The sequence below is a fragment of the Colossoma macropomum genome, unplaced genomic scaffold, assembly GCF_904425465.1.
Source record: "Colossoma macropomum unplaced genomic scaffold, Colossoma_macropomum, whole genome shotgun sequence".
Lineage (NCBI taxonomy): Eukaryota > Metazoa > Chordata > Actinopteri > Characiformes > Serrasalmidae > Colossoma > Colossoma macropomum.
In genome coordinates, this window is record NW_023494785.1 from 38,962,598 (window position 1) to 38,980,937 (window position 18,340).

Sequence of the window (18,340 nt, forward strand, 5' to 3'; positions counted from 1 at the left end):
ATGAGCTTGACACATCTGCTTTCTGTTTTAAGCTAGTTAGATATAGATATACATGATATGTCTAAAAGTATCCAGACACGTCTTTTAATTAAAATCTCCCTAGAAAAGCACTGACCAATAGAATGAGTAGCAACACATGAGCTCAATGTCGACTGGAGGGGTATAAAGCTCACCAGCACTGGGCAACCTTGAATACCTTCGAGATGAGTTGGAGTGCGTTTGTGATCCAGAACCAATCCAGATCCAGATCCAACATCAGTAGCTGACCTCCCCACATGGGAAAAAAGTATATTCCAAATTTCACACACATTTTCCAAACCACTTATCCTTCTGGGTCGCGGGGGGAGCTGGAGCCTATCCCAGCAGTCATAGGACGGAAGGCAGGATACACGTCAATTTGTTAATTTTTTATTGAATTAAAGTTATTTATTTTTCAGTATTAGGAAAGAAAAAGCAGAAAACATTCTTAAAAGAAAATTACACAGAAGCCTCAACGACTAAATATAATATCATGTAATATCACTCATCACCTTTATAACAGCTTCCATTCTTTTACGGACGCTTGCTTTGAGAAATCTGCAGGGATATTTTTCAAAACCTCCAAGGTTCAGTCATAGAAGTTGGTTGCATTTTCTGCTTCTCACCTTCCAGTAATCTTAGACACATTCAGTGACGTTGAGGTCTGGACTCTGGGGTGGTCAGTCCATTGTTCTGAGAACACCAGCAGCTTTTTTGTTTGATTTAGCAAATTTTCTTTTTGTTCTTTTTTTTCTATTTCCTTTTTTCAGATCTGAATCAAGAGTGGAGCTTGATGTTCTCCTCTCTTTTAAAGATCAAAGCTTTAATTGCTGTTTATCTGATGGTGGCAGTTTTGGTGGTCTACCAGATCGTGCACAGTTGTCCCATTTTCTCCAGTTCTCTACATTTTTTGAGCTGGAAAGTCCTGTTCACTTATTTTCATTTGACTTTCTTTGTCCTTTAGCAAGTGGTTAATCTTACATGTAATATCTTCAGAAACATCTCCTGAAAAGTTAATACTTTGTACTTAATGACAGTTTTGACTAGAAATTAAATAATGAAGGTCAGTCTGTTACTTTTACACAGCACTGCAGCTGATGTGGTTTTGTGATCTGTTGAAATAGCCATCACTTTAAGTGTCACATGGAACAGCTTATTTGGTCATTTTCCCAGGGTGAATTAATTCTATCTTGCATATACTCAGGTGTGGGGCGATATAAAAATTGAATATCATTAAGAAAAAAAATTAATATAAAATAATACATGTACACTCAGTGATCTGAATAGCATTTTATTAGAAATAATGTGTTGGTGGTTCCACATTTTAGGAGTTTGTGTCTTTGAAAAAACTCTTCTGGCTCTTTGTTTAAACCCAAGTCCAAAAAATTAGAACAGTAGGCGAAAACGCAAATAAAATCAGAAAGCAGTGTTTTATAAATCCACTTTGACCTGCATTTAAACAAAAGCAGCATTAAGATAAGAATGTTTTACCTTATTGACTTCAGTGTTTTTTTGTCAAGATCTGCTAATTCAAAAAAAAATTGATGCCAGAAAAGTTGGGACGGGGCAATTTAAGACTTGGGATATTGTGAAATGTTCTAAAACATCTTAAACAATTGATCTAATCATGCTTGTCAATAAAAGAAGCATCCAGGAAAGGCGCAGTCCTTTAGGAGCGAGTCTGAATTGAGGTTCACCAAAAATGCATCAGCAAAAAATCTAACCATTTAAAAATAACATTCCTCAACCAGGGATTGAAAAGATTCAGGTATTTCACTCTCTACATTGTGCGATATCATCAAAAGATTCAGAGAATCTGGAGAAACCTCTGTGCGTAAAGGAAAAGGCTGAAAACCACAACTGAATGTCTGTGACCTTTAATCCCCCAGATGGCACAGCATTAAAAACTAGCATGTTTCTGTAACGGAGATTATACACTTAAGCTTGGGAAAACTTTAGCAAATCATTGTCAGTAAGCATTGCCCGTCGCTGCATTCACAACTGCAAGGTAGCACTGTGCTGACTTACGTCAACAATGTCCTGAAGCATCGACTTTTCTGGGCCAGAGCTCATCTAGAATGGAATGATACACAGTGGAAATGTGTTTTGTGGTCTGATGAGTCAACCTTTTAGATTGTGGATGGAAATTGTTTTGACGGACATTGTGTTTTCTGGGCCAAAGAAGAAAAGGACCATCCAGCATAAAGGTTAAGAGTCAAGGTCTGTCATGGTACGGGGGCGTATTAGTGCACAGATGTAAAAGCACTGTTAGCACATTTTGGAGCAACATCTGCTGCCTTCTAGATGTCATCTTTTTCAGGGATGTTCATGCTTATTTCAACACGACAATGCAAGCCACATTATGCAAGTTGTAGCTACTTAATCTCAGAGTGTGGGTGCTTAACTGATTTGTCTTATTAAGCTCAAAATGTTACTTCACTTATCCCTTTAACTGCTGCTGCACTCAGCACTTTAACTTAAGACATATACTTTGCACAATGTAAGGGTTACAGGTATGACTGTGTGTGTGTGTTTGAGTGAGTGATGGTAGGAATGCATGTTTTATTTTATTTTATTCAGTACATGTTAATCTTTGTCAGATACTGTGCACTGTGAGCTCATGTAACCGACACCAAATTCCCTGTATGTGCAAGCAACAAAAGTCCTGGTTGCCAGAGGTGTAAAATTCAGGTCCAGAAAGTAAAAATCCTTCCCAGGATTTTGTTCCAGCAGCCTGGCTTCTCTAGTTAGATCAAACCACCAGCAGAGCTGTCCAGGCAGTTGGAACAAAATCCTGGGAAGGATTTTTACTTTCTGGACCTGAATTTTACACCTCTGCTGGTTGCACAGCTGAAGACTTGTATAACAGACGACTGGCAAAAAAGTTCCACTTTCAAAACCTGGAACAGGTGTTGTTGAAAGAAAGGTGAGGCAACACGGTGGTAAACATGCTACTGTTGCAACTTTTTTGGAACGTGTCACAAGAATCCAAGTTACAATGATCTTATATTTACAAAAAAACTTAAAAAATACTTTTTGGTCATGAACCAAACCATGCAGGTAAACCAGAACTGGCTAATCACTGCTTTCTGTTTTATTGGCATTTCACATGCAGTCCCAACATTTTTTGGAAATGGGTTTTTATAACAGTACATCAGTTTTTTGGGCTGACTGGATAGCACTGTTACCATAAGATGTGAAGGTGCTCCAAAAACAGACTAAGACAGTTGTACCAACATCATATAAAGCATGGACTCACAATGAGTGCGTATACATGCACTCAATAATCTGATCATAATCGGACTTCTGCAGTTATCTGATTATTCAAATGGTCACGTAAACACCATACTCTGATCTAGAAATCCGATAAAGAGAGCTGGATTTTAGCTCAGTAATCAGATTTCTCAGTGCATGTGTACTTGTACTCCGATTTCTATCGGATTTCTCAGTCTGCGCATGCGTGAGATCAGACGGTGGATGTCGCGAGATGGCAGCAAAACGCTGTTGGAGCGGCGCTGAAACCAAACGCGAAATAAAGGATTTAAATATTCTTCATCTAAATGATGAAGTTCATATAATTTTAGGTAAAGTGGCACGATGTTTAAAAAAAAAGCTGTGGTATGAAGTTAGAGTTTTGGATTATCTGATTACTGCCTGATATTACTGAAATCCGATTACTGCCTGATATTACTGAAATCCGATTACTGCCTGATATTACTGAAATCCGATTACTGCCTGACTCATGTAAACCTGAAGTTTCCCAATTATCTGATTACTCAAGTGCATGTAAACGTGTTGATCAGATTACTGACAACCTAACCTAGGTCACAGAAAAGAGTGAGACAGGTTAACAAATGTGCACACTGTAATTAAACACCTCTACCGGTAATGAGAGATATTAAGGCTTTGTGATATGGAATTATGATTTTATTCACCCTTGTTTTAATCCACCCTTATAGGACAGCAACACCCCTGCAGATAGAATGGTTCAGCTCAGGTGATGCAGGGGCGGGGCTAAGCCTATAAGAGGTAGGGGAATGGTTCAGTAAGGGGAAGCTAGCTCGAGGATACTCACCTCAGATTGAGAGGAAGCTGAGGGAAAGAACAGAATGCAGTGACGGTATTTTAAAGTGTCCACGATAACAATACTGTATGTGTTCAGTGTCTTAGCGTGCCTTATAATCGAATATTGGCTCATGCATATCCTATGGTTTTGATTTAATGCAGCTGTACTTCGAGCACAAGCAACCACTGTTGCATTCTGGTCGTTTATGAGTGTGTGGGATTCCGGAATCTGCCAAGAATGTGCACGACAGATACTTTTCACTAATATCTCTTTGCTCTCTTCTGTACTGCTATTTATATGAAAACAATCAGGCCTGCTCAGGGCAGGCTTATCTGTCTTTTCTGACTTAGGTAAGTTCTCCTTTCACAGAGGAGTGTTTTATTTCACGTTTCATTGCTAAAATGGCCATTGTTCCCTTTTCCACAAACAAGAAACTGCTGCTAAGCTTTCTTCAATAACACACATCATACAGCATGGCTGCAGGTGTTATATATTGCAGGATTTTGTTGCTTTTCCAATTTTCAACCACTTCTTTTGGTCCATTCATTTTAAAATGTTCACACAATGTAAATGGTAGCTGGTGTTTTCAAATTACAAACCCAAGACCAGAAAAGTTGGGACAGTAAGTAAAATAAAAATCAGAAAAGAAAGCAGTGATTTGTAAACTCTTTGTCTTTTACACGTTTAATAGAAAATAGTACAAATTTTTTTTTTAATATTTTATCTTATCAACTTTATAGATTTTTTTTTGTAAATATACGCTATTTCCAAATGTGATGCAACACCTTCCAAAAATGTTAGAACAGGAGCGCTGTAAAGCTGTGTCCCATTTTAGGGGCTGCATCCTTCGGAGGCTGCATTTGAAGGCCGACTGTGTCACAGAGGTGCGGCTAGGAAATGTGAGAAATGTATCCTTCTTTTCCATGGCAACGAAGGATCCAACAGTGAAGAATCCCGAGGTTCATTGTGTGCCATGCGATGATTCGAGAACATGGTGGCGTCAGCAGAGGAGTGAACAGCAGCTGACAAGACACTTTAAATGTAAGTATTGGGTTTAAACTGAGTCGACTAACAAAAAAAAAAAACTAAAATGAAAGTTTCTGGCTCCATCTTTAAAGAACTTGAACTTGACAAGAGTGTCGTTTCGTGATGCAAACGTAAGGGCAGGAACAGCGGTGCTATGATGCTAGCAGGCAATCCGCCGTAGAGCAGACCATTTCATTTCGGTTCAGCCTTCGCAGGTCTACGCAGCCTTCAAAGGATGCAGCCCCTGAATTGGGACATACTTAAGACTGGGAAATTTGTGGAATGATTAAAAACTCCTGTTTTGGAACTTTCCACAGGTAAATATATGAATAGGTAACAGATTATATCTGCTATCGGAATTATACTATCGTGATTGGGTAAAAAAGGCTCAGTTGTTTATGAGCAAGGATAGGTGAGGTTCGCCACCTTGAGAGAGGTTCGCCGCTGCAAGAGTAATGAACAACAGTATGAATAACAAACTGTACCCTTTCCCAACTTTCTCAGTGCACAATTGCGAAGAATTTTGAGATTTCACCTCACAGCCAATACCATTATTAAAAGATTTCAAGAATCTGGAGAACTCAAAAATGGCCAAAAATCCATAATGAATGCCAGTGAACTTTGAACATGCTTCTGTAATGAATATAAGCACATAGGAATGCTTCGGAAAACCCTTGTCAGTAAGCAAAGTTCATTGCTGCATCTACAAATGCAAGTTAAGACTCTCTTATGCAAGTTGAGAAGCCATATATCAATAACATCCAGAAACGCTACCAACTTCTCTGGGCTAAAAGCTCGTCTGAGATGGACTGTCACAAAGTGAAAAAGTTTTGTGGTCTGATGAGTCCACCTTTCAAACTGTTTTTGGAAATAATAGAGGTCACGCTCTCAGGGTCAAGAAGGAAAAGGACCACCCCAACTGTTACCCATGCAAATTTCAGAAGCCAGTATCTGTCACAGCATGTGGGTGTGTTAGTGGGTAACTTGCACATCTTTGAAAGCACAATTAACGCTGAGGGGTAAAAACACATTTTGGAGCGATATATGTGCAGCCATCTAGACGACATCTTAAAGAGCGTACCTGCTTGTTTCAGCAAGACAATGCCCAGGCACATTCTGCATGTGTTACAATAGCATGGCTATTCATAGTAACAGAGTGCAGGTGCTAGACTGGCCTGTGGCATGTTATAAAATGTACACCAACAGAGACCCTGACCTGTTGAGCAGCTTACGTTTTATGTCACGCAAGAATGGAGAAAACAACTTTTAGAACAATTGATGTCTACAGTTCCCAAACAATTACTGAACATTGTTACAAGGAAAAGTAATGTAACACAGTGGTAAACATGTCCTGTAACTACTTTTTTGGAACATGTTAGATGCATCAAATTTAGAGTGAGTATAAGAATATAAAAAACAATAAAGTCAATTAGTTGAAACATTAAGAATCTTGTCTTTGTACTGTTTTCAGTTAAATCCAGGCCAAAAAGAACTTGCAAATCATTGCAGGCTGTTTTTATAGTCGCAACTATTTGGAACTGGGTTTGTGTATTAATTAAACAACCAACTAAAAAAAACAACAAAAACAGCAGTGATATACATAAAATATACCAGTTTTGTTATATTATTTGATAGGTTAAGTAGATGTAGACTGAAATACTATAGGATTGACAACAGGAGGTATTTCAAGATGTTTTATTTAATATTAATTCTTTTTTGGAATCACAGAGAAGTTATTAAGTAATAAATAAAATACCATAATCATTTTTTATTTATTTCTTGACCAGGTATCTGCCTGAGATTTGATCACCTCTTTTCAAATATGAGGCATTCTGAATCTTAATTTTATTATAACTACGTTCTCAATGTTTTACAGTATAATTAAAGAATCACCTCCGACTCTGTATATCATTCTGGGCTAAAATTTCTAGAATTTTGAAAATTTCTTCTTTTTGCTTACTAATTAGTTGAAATCTAAGAAGTTGAGGAGTAAGTAGCATCCTAATAGATTAATTTCATACATTTATTTGCAACCCACTTTTCCCTGCCTGATCTCGGCAAAAGGTGGAGAGGGGGATGAGCAAACAGTGTGACAAATGGATGGTTGGATGAAAATAGCAAGAAGCATGAAATATTTATGTTAGTTTTATACACTTTACATCCACCTAGGTCATAAATATAACTCCATGAGCATGGAAGCAAGGTGCAGTTTTGGAGATATACAGTAGAGACCACCATTAATTTATTTAATTTACAGGAAAAAGAAAAAAAAGAACGGAAAAAGTCCATCACAGAGCCGAGACCTCAACATCACTGAATGCGTTTGGGGTTTCTTGGATTGTGTGAAGCAGAAAATGCAACCAACTTCTAAAACTGAACTTCAGAGATTTTGGATTTCTCCAAAAAACTGAAAGCAAGTCTTCTGAAAAGAATGGAAGCTGTAATAAAGGAAAACAGTAGACACAATATGTAGTTATTGATAGTCTGTCATTTTCTGTTAAGTATTTTTTCCCGGCGCTGAAAAATGAAAAACTTTATCGCATTGTTATTTGTAAATGTCTTGATCTGATATGTCATGGTGACTCATTTGAAGATCAGTTTCAGTTAGGCTATGCTTTCCTTTTCTGATAAAGCCACACCGTACTGCTTGTATCTGCCGGACATAAAGCGCAGAACCACATAGCTGCATCTGACTAACCACAGGCTGAAAGCAATAGCAGCGCAGTCTGGACTGGTTTGGTCCTGCGATGGAAATCACCTTATCTACTCATCTAAGTACAATAAACAACACCTCCGCATGGACATAATGGCCAATTTTCACTGTCAATGGCCAGACCTAATGCAAACTAACAACTTTGTAAGTTTATTTACTTAACATACTGTAACACTGCACTCAAATATGAAACAGGATATCAAAGTGTGACCATTTGTGAAGTGTGAGTTTGTCTTTGTGAATGTGTGAAAAAAAAAGATTCACAACCACATCACACAGACTGGAGAGAAGCTCAAAGCTCCTCCTAGTTCCTCCACTGACCAGCAGACGACAATGTTCACATCCTCAACGCGCATGCAATCGCTCATCACACTGTCCGTCTTTAGGTTGAAACGTGATCTGCTCTCGTAGTCCAGGTGTAAACAAAATAATCACACGGTCGTAGGGAACCTTCTGCTTTCCCGGCCATCCTGCGCTCACCATGAGCTGGACTTTGTGCTTGATGGCTCTTGGTCTATTTGGTAAGTTAGTGTCACAGCGGCCTTCGACTCTTCATTTATTCTGCTCTAACTGTTTGGCATCTGTGATTAATAGGTTGGATTTTCAGTTTTATGCCTTGGAATGCTTTCGAGTGAACCCCTTACTGCACTTAAGTATGATGTTAAGTTAACCTCCTGTGTGTTTTAGAATGATTTTGGGTTAACCCTATACTGTGCTTAAGTGTGCTTCAGTATGATTTTGGTTAACCTCGTATTGTGCTTAAGTGTGCTTAAGTATGATTTTTGAGTGAACCCCTTACTATGCTTAAGTATGATTTGAAGTTAACCTCCTCTGTGTTTTAGTATGATTTTGAGTCAACCCTGTATGGTGCTTGAGTATGTTTTAGTATGAACCCCACATTGTGCTTAAGCATGCTTTAACATGATTTTAACCCCATAGTGTGCTTAAGTATGATTTTATCCTCTTAGTGCATTTTAGTATGATTTTGAGTTAACCGTGTAGTGTGCTTTAGTATGGTTTCCTTTGTGTTTTAGTGTGATTTTTGAGTTAACCCCATAGTGTGCATAAGTATGATTTTGAGTGAACCCCTTACTGTGCTTAAGTATGATATGAAGAAACTGACATAAACCTATAGAAACATTTATTATGAAGGCTTATTCCAATAAACAGCAGTTGTCGTAAAGGCTGTTTCTATGTAAATTGACAGGTTTTTGCTGACTTTAGGTTGTGTCATTACACTTTTTGGGGTGAACTGACATAGCATGCTATGACAGCTGGCTTTTTAGTAGCATTAGTAGCATTTCAGAGTTTCTATCCTGGTTGTAATAGTGACCCCAATTCTAAAATACTATGCTGGACATTTTAATTCTGACCATTTCTAATCTAAAGATGATACAAAATGGGCTGAAACTCCTCCATCGAGGTAGTTTTTGATGAAAAATGAGAGAAAGAGAGTAAAGAAAGAAATGACTTCATGAAACAGCGCTTTGAGTACAAGAACCTCCAGCAAAAAACGACAAACTGCTCCATTTACCTAGGGGCAACAAAAATACAATATACTTAACTCATTCAGTGTAATGTAAGCCAAGTGTACACTGCCACGCTAATGAACATACCTGCCAGTGAAATCACGTCTGTACACTATTCAAACTTACAGTGTGAGTCACCAAAGAACGAAACTTCTAAGATCACACAGTGTATGTCTGGCTTTAGAGGGCAATAAAAATACTCCAAGATGTAGAACTTGAAAGTGAGCTCATCAGACGCATTAGCCTCAGGCGTGGTTCCTGCTTTCATTGTGCCACAGAGGCTGTTGTTGAAAGAGGCAGATGAGGATCAAAACTATGAAACATATTTACAGCTTTACAGAAGCACTTTGCTGATGTGGAAGAAAATTTGAGCCAAGGTAACTAGTGTAACATAGTTAGCTAATGCAGCTATATTTTAACTTAAGTTAAAATTAAGTTTTAACTGTTAAGGTCTGTTGCACTCACATTAACAACTACTTAGTGACACTGAAGGTGACAATAGCAGCCTTTATGACAACTGCTGCATTTATTGGTATACACCTTTATTAATTTATGTAGGTTTAGTTGTTATGAAAGACATTAAGTGTGAAGTACTGTCTGTTTTCTGTTTTCAATCTGTTAGGAGTTTGTAAGTCATGTACACTCAGAGTAAAAGCTTTGGCATTCCTTATGCTCTATATATTAACCAAGTAAGCATGATGCACAAAGTACAATCAAACCAAATTATACTGAAACAAATAGGTTCTAGGTATTAACTGGGTAAGTGTGAAATACAGACTTCAAAGTACTTTACTTTTAATGTAAGTCAATGGAACCAGAGTTTTAGGATATTTTTTTTGTCCATTCATCATGGAATGTATACACAATGTAAAGGGTAACAGGTATTTTCAAATTATGTCAAAACCTGAAAAACATCAAAAATGGAGATATGAGGTTTTCTTATGACAACAGCGATATATATATATATATATATATATATATATATATATATATATATATTTCCAATGCAGCGATTTACATTAAAACCACATGACTGAACAAATCATAACATTCCAATCTATAAATTATGTGCAATGAAGTGACACAGGAAAAAGAACACAGCAAGAAACCAGCTGATTCCGTACCCACCTCTCACCGCAAGTACACAAATAACTTTTCACAAAACTATCAAGGCCTTCACAAAAATATTTGACCAGCATAGCAAATATACTGGTTACTAACAGATTTCTAAATAAATTGTTATTGTTTATTGTTAATGAATGTGTTGTGTGTGTGTGTGTGTTGGTATGAGTGGATCAGACACAGCAGTGCTGCTGGAGTTTTTAAACACTGTGTCCCCTTACTGTCCACTCTATTACCTTGTTGGTCCACCTTGTAGATGTAAAGTCAGAGACAGCAGCTCATGTGTGTGAGCATAATTTGTGTTGGTCATGCTCTAGACCTTCATCAGTGGTCACAGGATGCTGCCCTATTCTCAGTCCAGCAGTGACACTGCTGTGTCTGATCCACTCATACCAGCACAACACACACTAACACACCACCACCACATCAGTGTTACTGCAGTGCTGAGAATGATCCACCACCCAAATAGTACCTGCTCTGTGAGGGTCCATGGGGGTCCTGACCACTGAAGAACAGGGTAAAAGGGGGCTAAGAAAGTATGCAGAGAAACAGATGGACTACAGTCTGTAATTGTAGAACTATAAAGTGCACCTATATAGTAAGTGGAGCTGATAAAATGGACAATGAGCGTAGAAACAAGGAGGTGGTCAAAATGTTATGCCTGATCAGTGTATAGGATAAAATGTCATATATGTGAAGCCCATATGTTGCCATATCCATATGTAAGTCAATACTGTACTTATATCTGTGAACAGTGGGGTGACAGGTAAAAAGGTTAGACAGGTTAAAATTGTGCTTGTGTGTTAACCACTTATTTTGCTTTAGTATGTTTCTAGTTTGCTTTAATGTGCTTGTATGTTAACTTCAAACTGAGTTATTATTGTTTGCATTGTTTTCCATGAGGTTATGTCTTAGAATGTAGACATCCAAAGGAGCTTATGAGGTTAAGCAAAGTAGTTTTGAGAACTTTCTATTGAACAGACAAGCTTGACTGCATCATTTTAGCAGTAGGTCCTCATCATTTTAACAAAATTTGGGACATTCCCTTAATGTAGCACAAGCCACTTGAAGGCTTGAATTTTAGCATATAAACTTACAGCATATTTAGTCAATAAGGTCTCTGAGTGTATGTTAATGACATCCTCATTCCTAATCTTTTCTTATTTCATCAGGTTCTGCTGCAGCGACTCAAGGTAGTTTTCTAAATTTGTAAAATGCGAAATTTAAAGGAATAATTTGTCAAAAAAATCCAGTTTATACAATATCTTACCCAGTGTGTTGTTAATAAGCCAAGCCATGTTTGATGTCTGAAGTTTGCTTCTTTACTTTTTCCACTGGTGCTAAGAGGCTAATGTAGCTAAGAACTAATGGAAGCCTGAATCATCACACATTTGCCTCAAACTGTGCCCTGTTGTTAAGTAATCTCAAATAGATAACATTATGGCCCCATCATGAAACACCAAACTTACCTGAATTTTAGGAATCAAAGAGTTTGTTATAGTCCCAATAACAAGCCCAGTAACAGTGTGTTGAATGCCTAGAAAACGAGTAACCAGTGATTTGACACTTTGACCTGTATTTAAACAAAAAGCTGCAAAGACAAGATAATGTAATGTTTTACCTGATCACCTTCATTGTATTATGTTAATATATGCTCATTCTGAAATTGCTGCCTGCAACACATTCCGAAAAAGTTGGGACATAAGCAATTTAAGACTAGGAACGTTATGAAATGCTCCAGCACAAGTCATATGTTAACAATGGGCCTCATTCACCAACTGTTCTTATGAAAAAATTCATTCTTAAAACCCACTTATGCAGTTTTCTCAAAGGTTCTGACATTCACCAATGTTTTCTTATTTGGGATTTGTTCTTGTGAACAGTTCTGTGGTTTAAGAAAACGTCCTGAATCTGACGTAAACTTTTTCTTAGGACTTTTCTCAGAAACACATTTAAGAGCAAACTTAGAAAGGTATTGCTGAATGAGGCCAAATGTCCAGAAACACCGCCGACTTCGCTGGGCTTGAGCTCATCTGAAATGAACTGATGCACAGTGGAAGCATGTATTGTGGACAAGTGAATCTTTCAGATTGTTTATGGAAAAACGGACATTGTGTTCTCTGGGCCAAAGACGTAAAGTGCCATCTACACTGTTACCAATGTAAAGTTCAAAAGCCATGGTCTGTCATGGTATAGGGGGTGTATTAATGAGTAGTTTGCACATCTTTGAAGATGCACCATTATTGCTGAGAGCTGCCTTCTAGATCTGTCCTCCAGACCTGTCTTGCATTGTTTGAAGTGCAATGAAGTTCAAATTATTATAATGACCCCACCCCACAGGCCCCCTGTGACAAAAAAGATTCTGCTTTCAAAGCAGATTCAATTAGCATCTTCAGTCCCCAAGTGATTATTAAGTGTTGTTAAAATGAAAAGTGATGTAACACAGTGTAAACATGCTCCTGTCTCAACTTTTTTTATGTGTTTCAGGCTTCACCTTTGGAATGAGTATAAATTTACCAAAAAACAATGAAGTTCATGGGATAAAAAAATCTAATATTTTGTGTGTGCCATTTTTAACACAGTTCAAACGGAATTTACTAATCACTACTTGTGTTATTATTAGCATTTGACATACTACCCCAACTTTTTTTGGAATTCAGTTTGTATTTAAATGGCTTAGTTTGGTAACCAGCTTTATTGCTGTGAATTTATTATCATCTCTAGGTAATTATACTTTTGTAGTTGTATCATTTCTTGAATTATGTCTTTTAAATAATTGTTGAATAAATAATATAGATGCAGTAGTGATACCACTGCCTGGCCCTTTCATTTCACATGAATGCTTTGCCTGATGAAGACCATAGTGGTCAAAACATTGGTATAGTAATTGACTGGGTTGTTGATTGACTGAGGGATGTACACTTTCTTTGGATTTTGTACAATACAGCGCAGCCATGCAAAACAGAGGTCATTTACATATATCAGTCTTGAAGGCACAGCCTGATTGGTATATGGCAGGATGCAACATTGTCATGTAAAAATGAATGGTCATGTGGACACAGTTTTGGGCAAAAGCGTGATGAGGCATTGAGTTTACTTGATAGTAATTGGTAGAGTGAACACTTTCATTACAGATTAGCTACACTGGCCTTGTATCTCTAGTGCAAAATCAAAGAAGCACCAAATATGAATTGTCTTATTAACTACATTTTGGGGTAATGGCATATATGTCTAATAACTACATTATCTTATGCTTACAAACATGTGATGTCCCACTTTCAGACTGTGGCTCATGCTACCAGATCAACATGGGGATCGTTATTGGCATCATTACATGCGACCTGATTGTCACCCTTCTTATTGCTATCTCAGTCTACTGTTTTGCGACACGGCAAAGGAGGAAGAGCAGATTACACACACGTACTAACTCCTGTGAGCCAGGTATGTATTTATTTACACATCATTGCTGTCAGAACAAAATCTCGTATAAAAAAATCATACCACTAATAATGACATTACCCCACCTCTCTATGGAAAACTAATGCTGTCCAAATAGTACTTAAGAAGTAAACTTGGATTAACTTGAAAGTCAAAATCACTAACATTTTTTATGTCTTAAGGCAAAGCAAAACTTCGCCAGTCATCAAGCAGGCCAAAGGAGGTTGAAATTACAGAGTCGCCTTATCAGGTAAATGCTCAGTAAAGTAGATCAACTAATAAGTGTTGAAGTAACATTACAGTGATACGACAGTCGGTAATCTGAACTATGCATAATCATTTTCATGCAGGTTTTTAGTTAATTAGATACACCAACCTTGTATCTACTCTCACTGGCCATTTTATCAGAAACACCGACCATATAGGTGCACTTTTTAGGCATAAAATCAGAATCAGAATTACTGATGGTGGCTGATCTGTTACTGCACAAATGGCCTCCTTCAAGTTTAGAATGGTGAGGAAGTGCCCTTAAGCTGGCCATCAGCAATGCCCCTTCTCTTACTGTACGTGTCTGTGTGTCCTTAGGTCTTTTCTACTGCAATCAAAGTGACAAACCTTTTTTCGGCAACTGCAGTACAATTAGGAAGTAGCCCAAAAAATGCATATGACTCAAACTAGCCCAATTTGGCTAAAAATCCCCAAATCTGCCACAAACCGGTGCCTGTGGACAACAGCGCAGTTATTCTGGTTTCTAGCAACCCTGTGTGCTTAAAATACCTACTGTTTTCTAACTGTTACATGCAGTTTCACTGTAGCAGCTGTTTTCAGACTGCTCAATCCAGATGCACTACTAGCTTTCATTTCAGCCTTGTGCTAGCACTGAGAGGGCACTGCCCCGCCCCCATTTTGTTTTTTTTAGGAGGACCAATGACCCAGTGTCCACCCATAGTTGACACTGCTGGATGTATAATAAAGTGGCCATAGTGTGTACACAAAGCGTAAACAATTTATTCAGTTAGCAGTGGTCCTACACCAGAGCTCGGCTACCCAAATGTTAAGAAGAGTCATTTTTTTCCTTTCGATAAAAATCAAACCACCTTGGGAGACACAACATTTCATATCCACTTTACCATCTTGGCTGTAAGTATGTCTCAGTGTGTGCTAATGTACTAGTATAGGTTAAAAAATATAATATAAACCAAAATGCAGACTTACTCTGCTCTGCTTTAAGCTTTAGCTCAGCTATAGCTGCTTTTTTCGCATCTCCAGCAGGAAACCTAAAAGTGGAATAGCTTCTTGAAAATATCTCTTAATGTTTGACTTTTTACGCGGCTGAAGTCAGCTTTTCGTTCACCAGCTTCTTCGAATTTCCCGTTCCACCTTAAAAGGTCCCTGAGGCGCCAGAATGTAACTGCTGCACCATTTAAGGTGGACAATTCTAACAAGAAGATGATAAGTGAGAAGCTGACAGCTGGAGTGATTATAAACGCAAATAAGTCCATTCGTCTCCAAATTATCATTGTTCGTCTTAAATCTTTTTTTTTTTGCCTTTCCGTTATCTACTAGCTAGGTGAGACTTATGTCTGTGTTGCTATAGTGACCAGCAGTCAGTGCACCGACCTTCAGGGTTAAAGGGTGCTTTCAGGGTTAAAGCAGCGTAAAGACCATTTAGTGTTAAAATTGTGTTGAATGATCAGCAGAGCTTTTTATTTTACTGCAAAAAAGGAATGTTTTATTTTTACCTAAAAATCTTCTGCTGTGAAGCTGCAAAAGGACAGTAAAAGAGCCGCATGTGGCTCCAGAGCCACGAGTTGCCCGACCCCTGTCTTATACTGATCCTTTACCCTTTCTCAACTAACTGTTTGAACTGGTGAACTTCTTTTCTGAAAATATTGTAAAATGTCTATGAGTAGCTGTTTTAACCAATAACTGTATTCTTTGTGTGTTTATGTCACAACAGGAACTGTATGGGGTGCAGTCAGATATTTACAATGATCTCCGCCAGTATCAAAAAAAATAAGGGAACTGCAGGTTTGGTCCCAAGACAATGACTCCCTGACTGTAGAATGCAAGTCGTTCAGCTGAAATGGAGTTTGGTCATCTTATGTCAGTTGAATTGATTGTTCTTATTTATGTATCTTGACCAATTTTGGGGTAGTTACTCAAAAAGGTAATTAATTACTTGCAAACACAACATCATTTTCCATGAACAATCTTTAAGGTTGAGTCCTCAGACCACAATACACATTTCCACTGCACATCAGCCCATTTCAAACGGGTTCCAGCCCAGAGAAGTCAGCGGTGTTTCTCAGCATTGTTGACATGTGACTTCCCTTGAGCACAGTACAGTCTTAACTTGCATTTGTGGTCGCAGCGACAAACAGTGTTTATTAATAATAGTTTGTCAGTATTCCTGAGCCCATGTGCTGATATCTATCACAGAAGCATGTTGGTTTTTAATGCAGTGCTGTTTGGGGGATTGAAGGTCGCAGGCATTCAGTTGTGGTTTTTGGCCTTTTTCTTTACAGATTCTCTGAATCTTTTGATGATTTTGTGCACTGCAGATTTACAAATCACTTTCTGTTTTGATTTGCATTTCATTTGCTGTCCCAGTGTTTTTGGATGTGTGGTTTTCTCTCACATACAATGTAAAATTTCTGTTTTACTGCGTCTTTTGTTTTGATTAATTTAACCATTCGCCAGGTTCTCTGTAAATTCTTTCAAATATTTATAGAAATTATATATGTGTGTTACACTGTATAATACCAAACATGAGTATCAGAGCAACATTGTGTATCATGTAATGTAATATTAAGTGATTGTAGACAAGTTAAAGGCATAGATAATCATAACAAACCTGTGTGTAATAAATAAGTATATGTATATTCCTGTATTAGAACGGATAAGCGTTTGACTTGTACGGCGCATTATGCGGAAAAGCTACAAGCATTTATTTTCTCTGTAAATTTTTGTCTTGACATCTACACTCGTGTCCTTTATTGTGGTTTGTATGTGCCTGCTTTGGAAAAATGCCAGACATGTGTCAATGTGTCATAGTTGACTCATTGTTGTCATTTTTTCCTGTGTATTATCACAGGCAGAGATGGAAATACTAAATCTACACATCTAAATCTACAGAACAGTTTAAAGCTATTTTTGTAACTTGCAGACCAGCGATTCTCATCCTAGTCCTCATTCCCTCCAGAAAGTCCACTGATTCATTCTAGTCCAGCTCCCAACACACATGCACAGCCCTTGTTTAACTACTCTTACAAGACAGACTGATGGCTTTTGCCAGGTTTTGTTGCTCAATGTGTCCGAGAACTGCCTACTATTTGAACTAGAAGGGGAAAATATACGAATGAACTGAAGTTGGCTTGACAAAGCCATTGCTGCATAATCCCAGGTGGTTGCTTAGGTGTTGTTTAGCTGTTGATGTTATCCCTGGTGGTTGCTAAAGTGTTGCTCCGCCATTACTATGGTATCCCAGGTGGTTGCTAAGATGTTCATGGCTGTAGCTTTGTTATCCTCGGTGGTTGCTAGGCCCCATTGCTATGGTATTCCAGGTGGTTGCTAAGATGTTCATGGCTGTTGCTTTGTTATCCTCGGTGGTTGCTAGGCCCCATTGCTATGGTATTCCAGGTGGTTGCTAAAGTGTTGCTCCGCCATTGCTATGCTATCCTTTGTGGTATCCCATGTGGTTGCCAAGGCGTTGCTAGTTTATTGTAAGCCGGAATGTAATGCCTATGAGGGTGTGAGAAATGTCCTTTAGCTAGTTAGAAGTGTCCTTTAGTTTTCTAGTTAGCCTGTTGTTTCTGCTACCTAACCACATGGATACATTGCTAAACATTATCAGTTATAATTATTGATGAATGCTTACTGATAGAATCTGCCTTGTAAGGTATGTTTTGATGTACAAAAATAATGGTAAAAATTAAAATTTTATTGATATATTTATTAGGGCTGGCCAGAACAGCATTTTACAGGCTTCCAATATTATTGATATTTTGTAATTAACCATAAATAGTAGGGCTGCCTACTTTGACAGGAAAAAGCTATTTGAACTAGAAGGGGAAAGTACATGAATGAACTTAAAGCTGGTTTGACAAAGCCATTGCTGTGGAATCCCAGGTGGTTGCTAAGGCATCGCTTGGCTATTGTTGTTATCCCTGGTGGTTGCTAAAGTGTTGCTCCGCCATTACTATGGTATCCCAGGCGGTTGCTATTACCATTAACTTGGTATGTTGTTTGCTAGCTAGGTCAACTTTGTTCATGTGATATTTGAAAACATACTCGCTGGTGTTAAGTCAACTCATAAGTTTGGGTAACACAGAACTTGCCTGAGTTGAACACTTATATTGATGACTTTGTCAGCCATTTCAGTGCAACGTATTTGGTGTAAACTCTGAAACTCCCAAGTTTACTACA

At 38.0% G+C, this 18,340-nt stretch overlaps 1 protein-coding gene across 2 annotated transcripts; it reads left to right on the plus strand.

Moving 5' to 3' along the window:
- The first annotated feature begins 8,178 nt into the window (after positions 1-8,178).
- LOC118824010 (transmembrane immune signaling adaptor TYROBP) lies at positions 8,179-16,827 on the plus strand. 2 transcript variants are annotated; one of them, XM_036593900.1, is made up of 5 exons: positions 8,179-8,344; positions 11,647-11,667; positions 13,757-13,915; positions 14,095-14,162; positions 15,873-16,827. In XM_036593900.1, exons 1-5 carry the CDS (start codon positions 8,305-8,307, stop codon positions 15,930-15,932), a joined length of 348 nt encoding a protein of 115 aa, XP_036449793.1. In that variant the 5' UTR covers positions 8,179-8,304; the 3' UTR covers positions 15,933-16,827. The 2 variants fall into 2 exon arrangements, with proteins under 2 accessions (XP_036449793.1, XP_036449801.1); XM_036593908.1 differs by lacking the exon at positions 11,647-11,667.
- Positions 16,828-18,340: the final 1,513 nt, after the last annotated feature.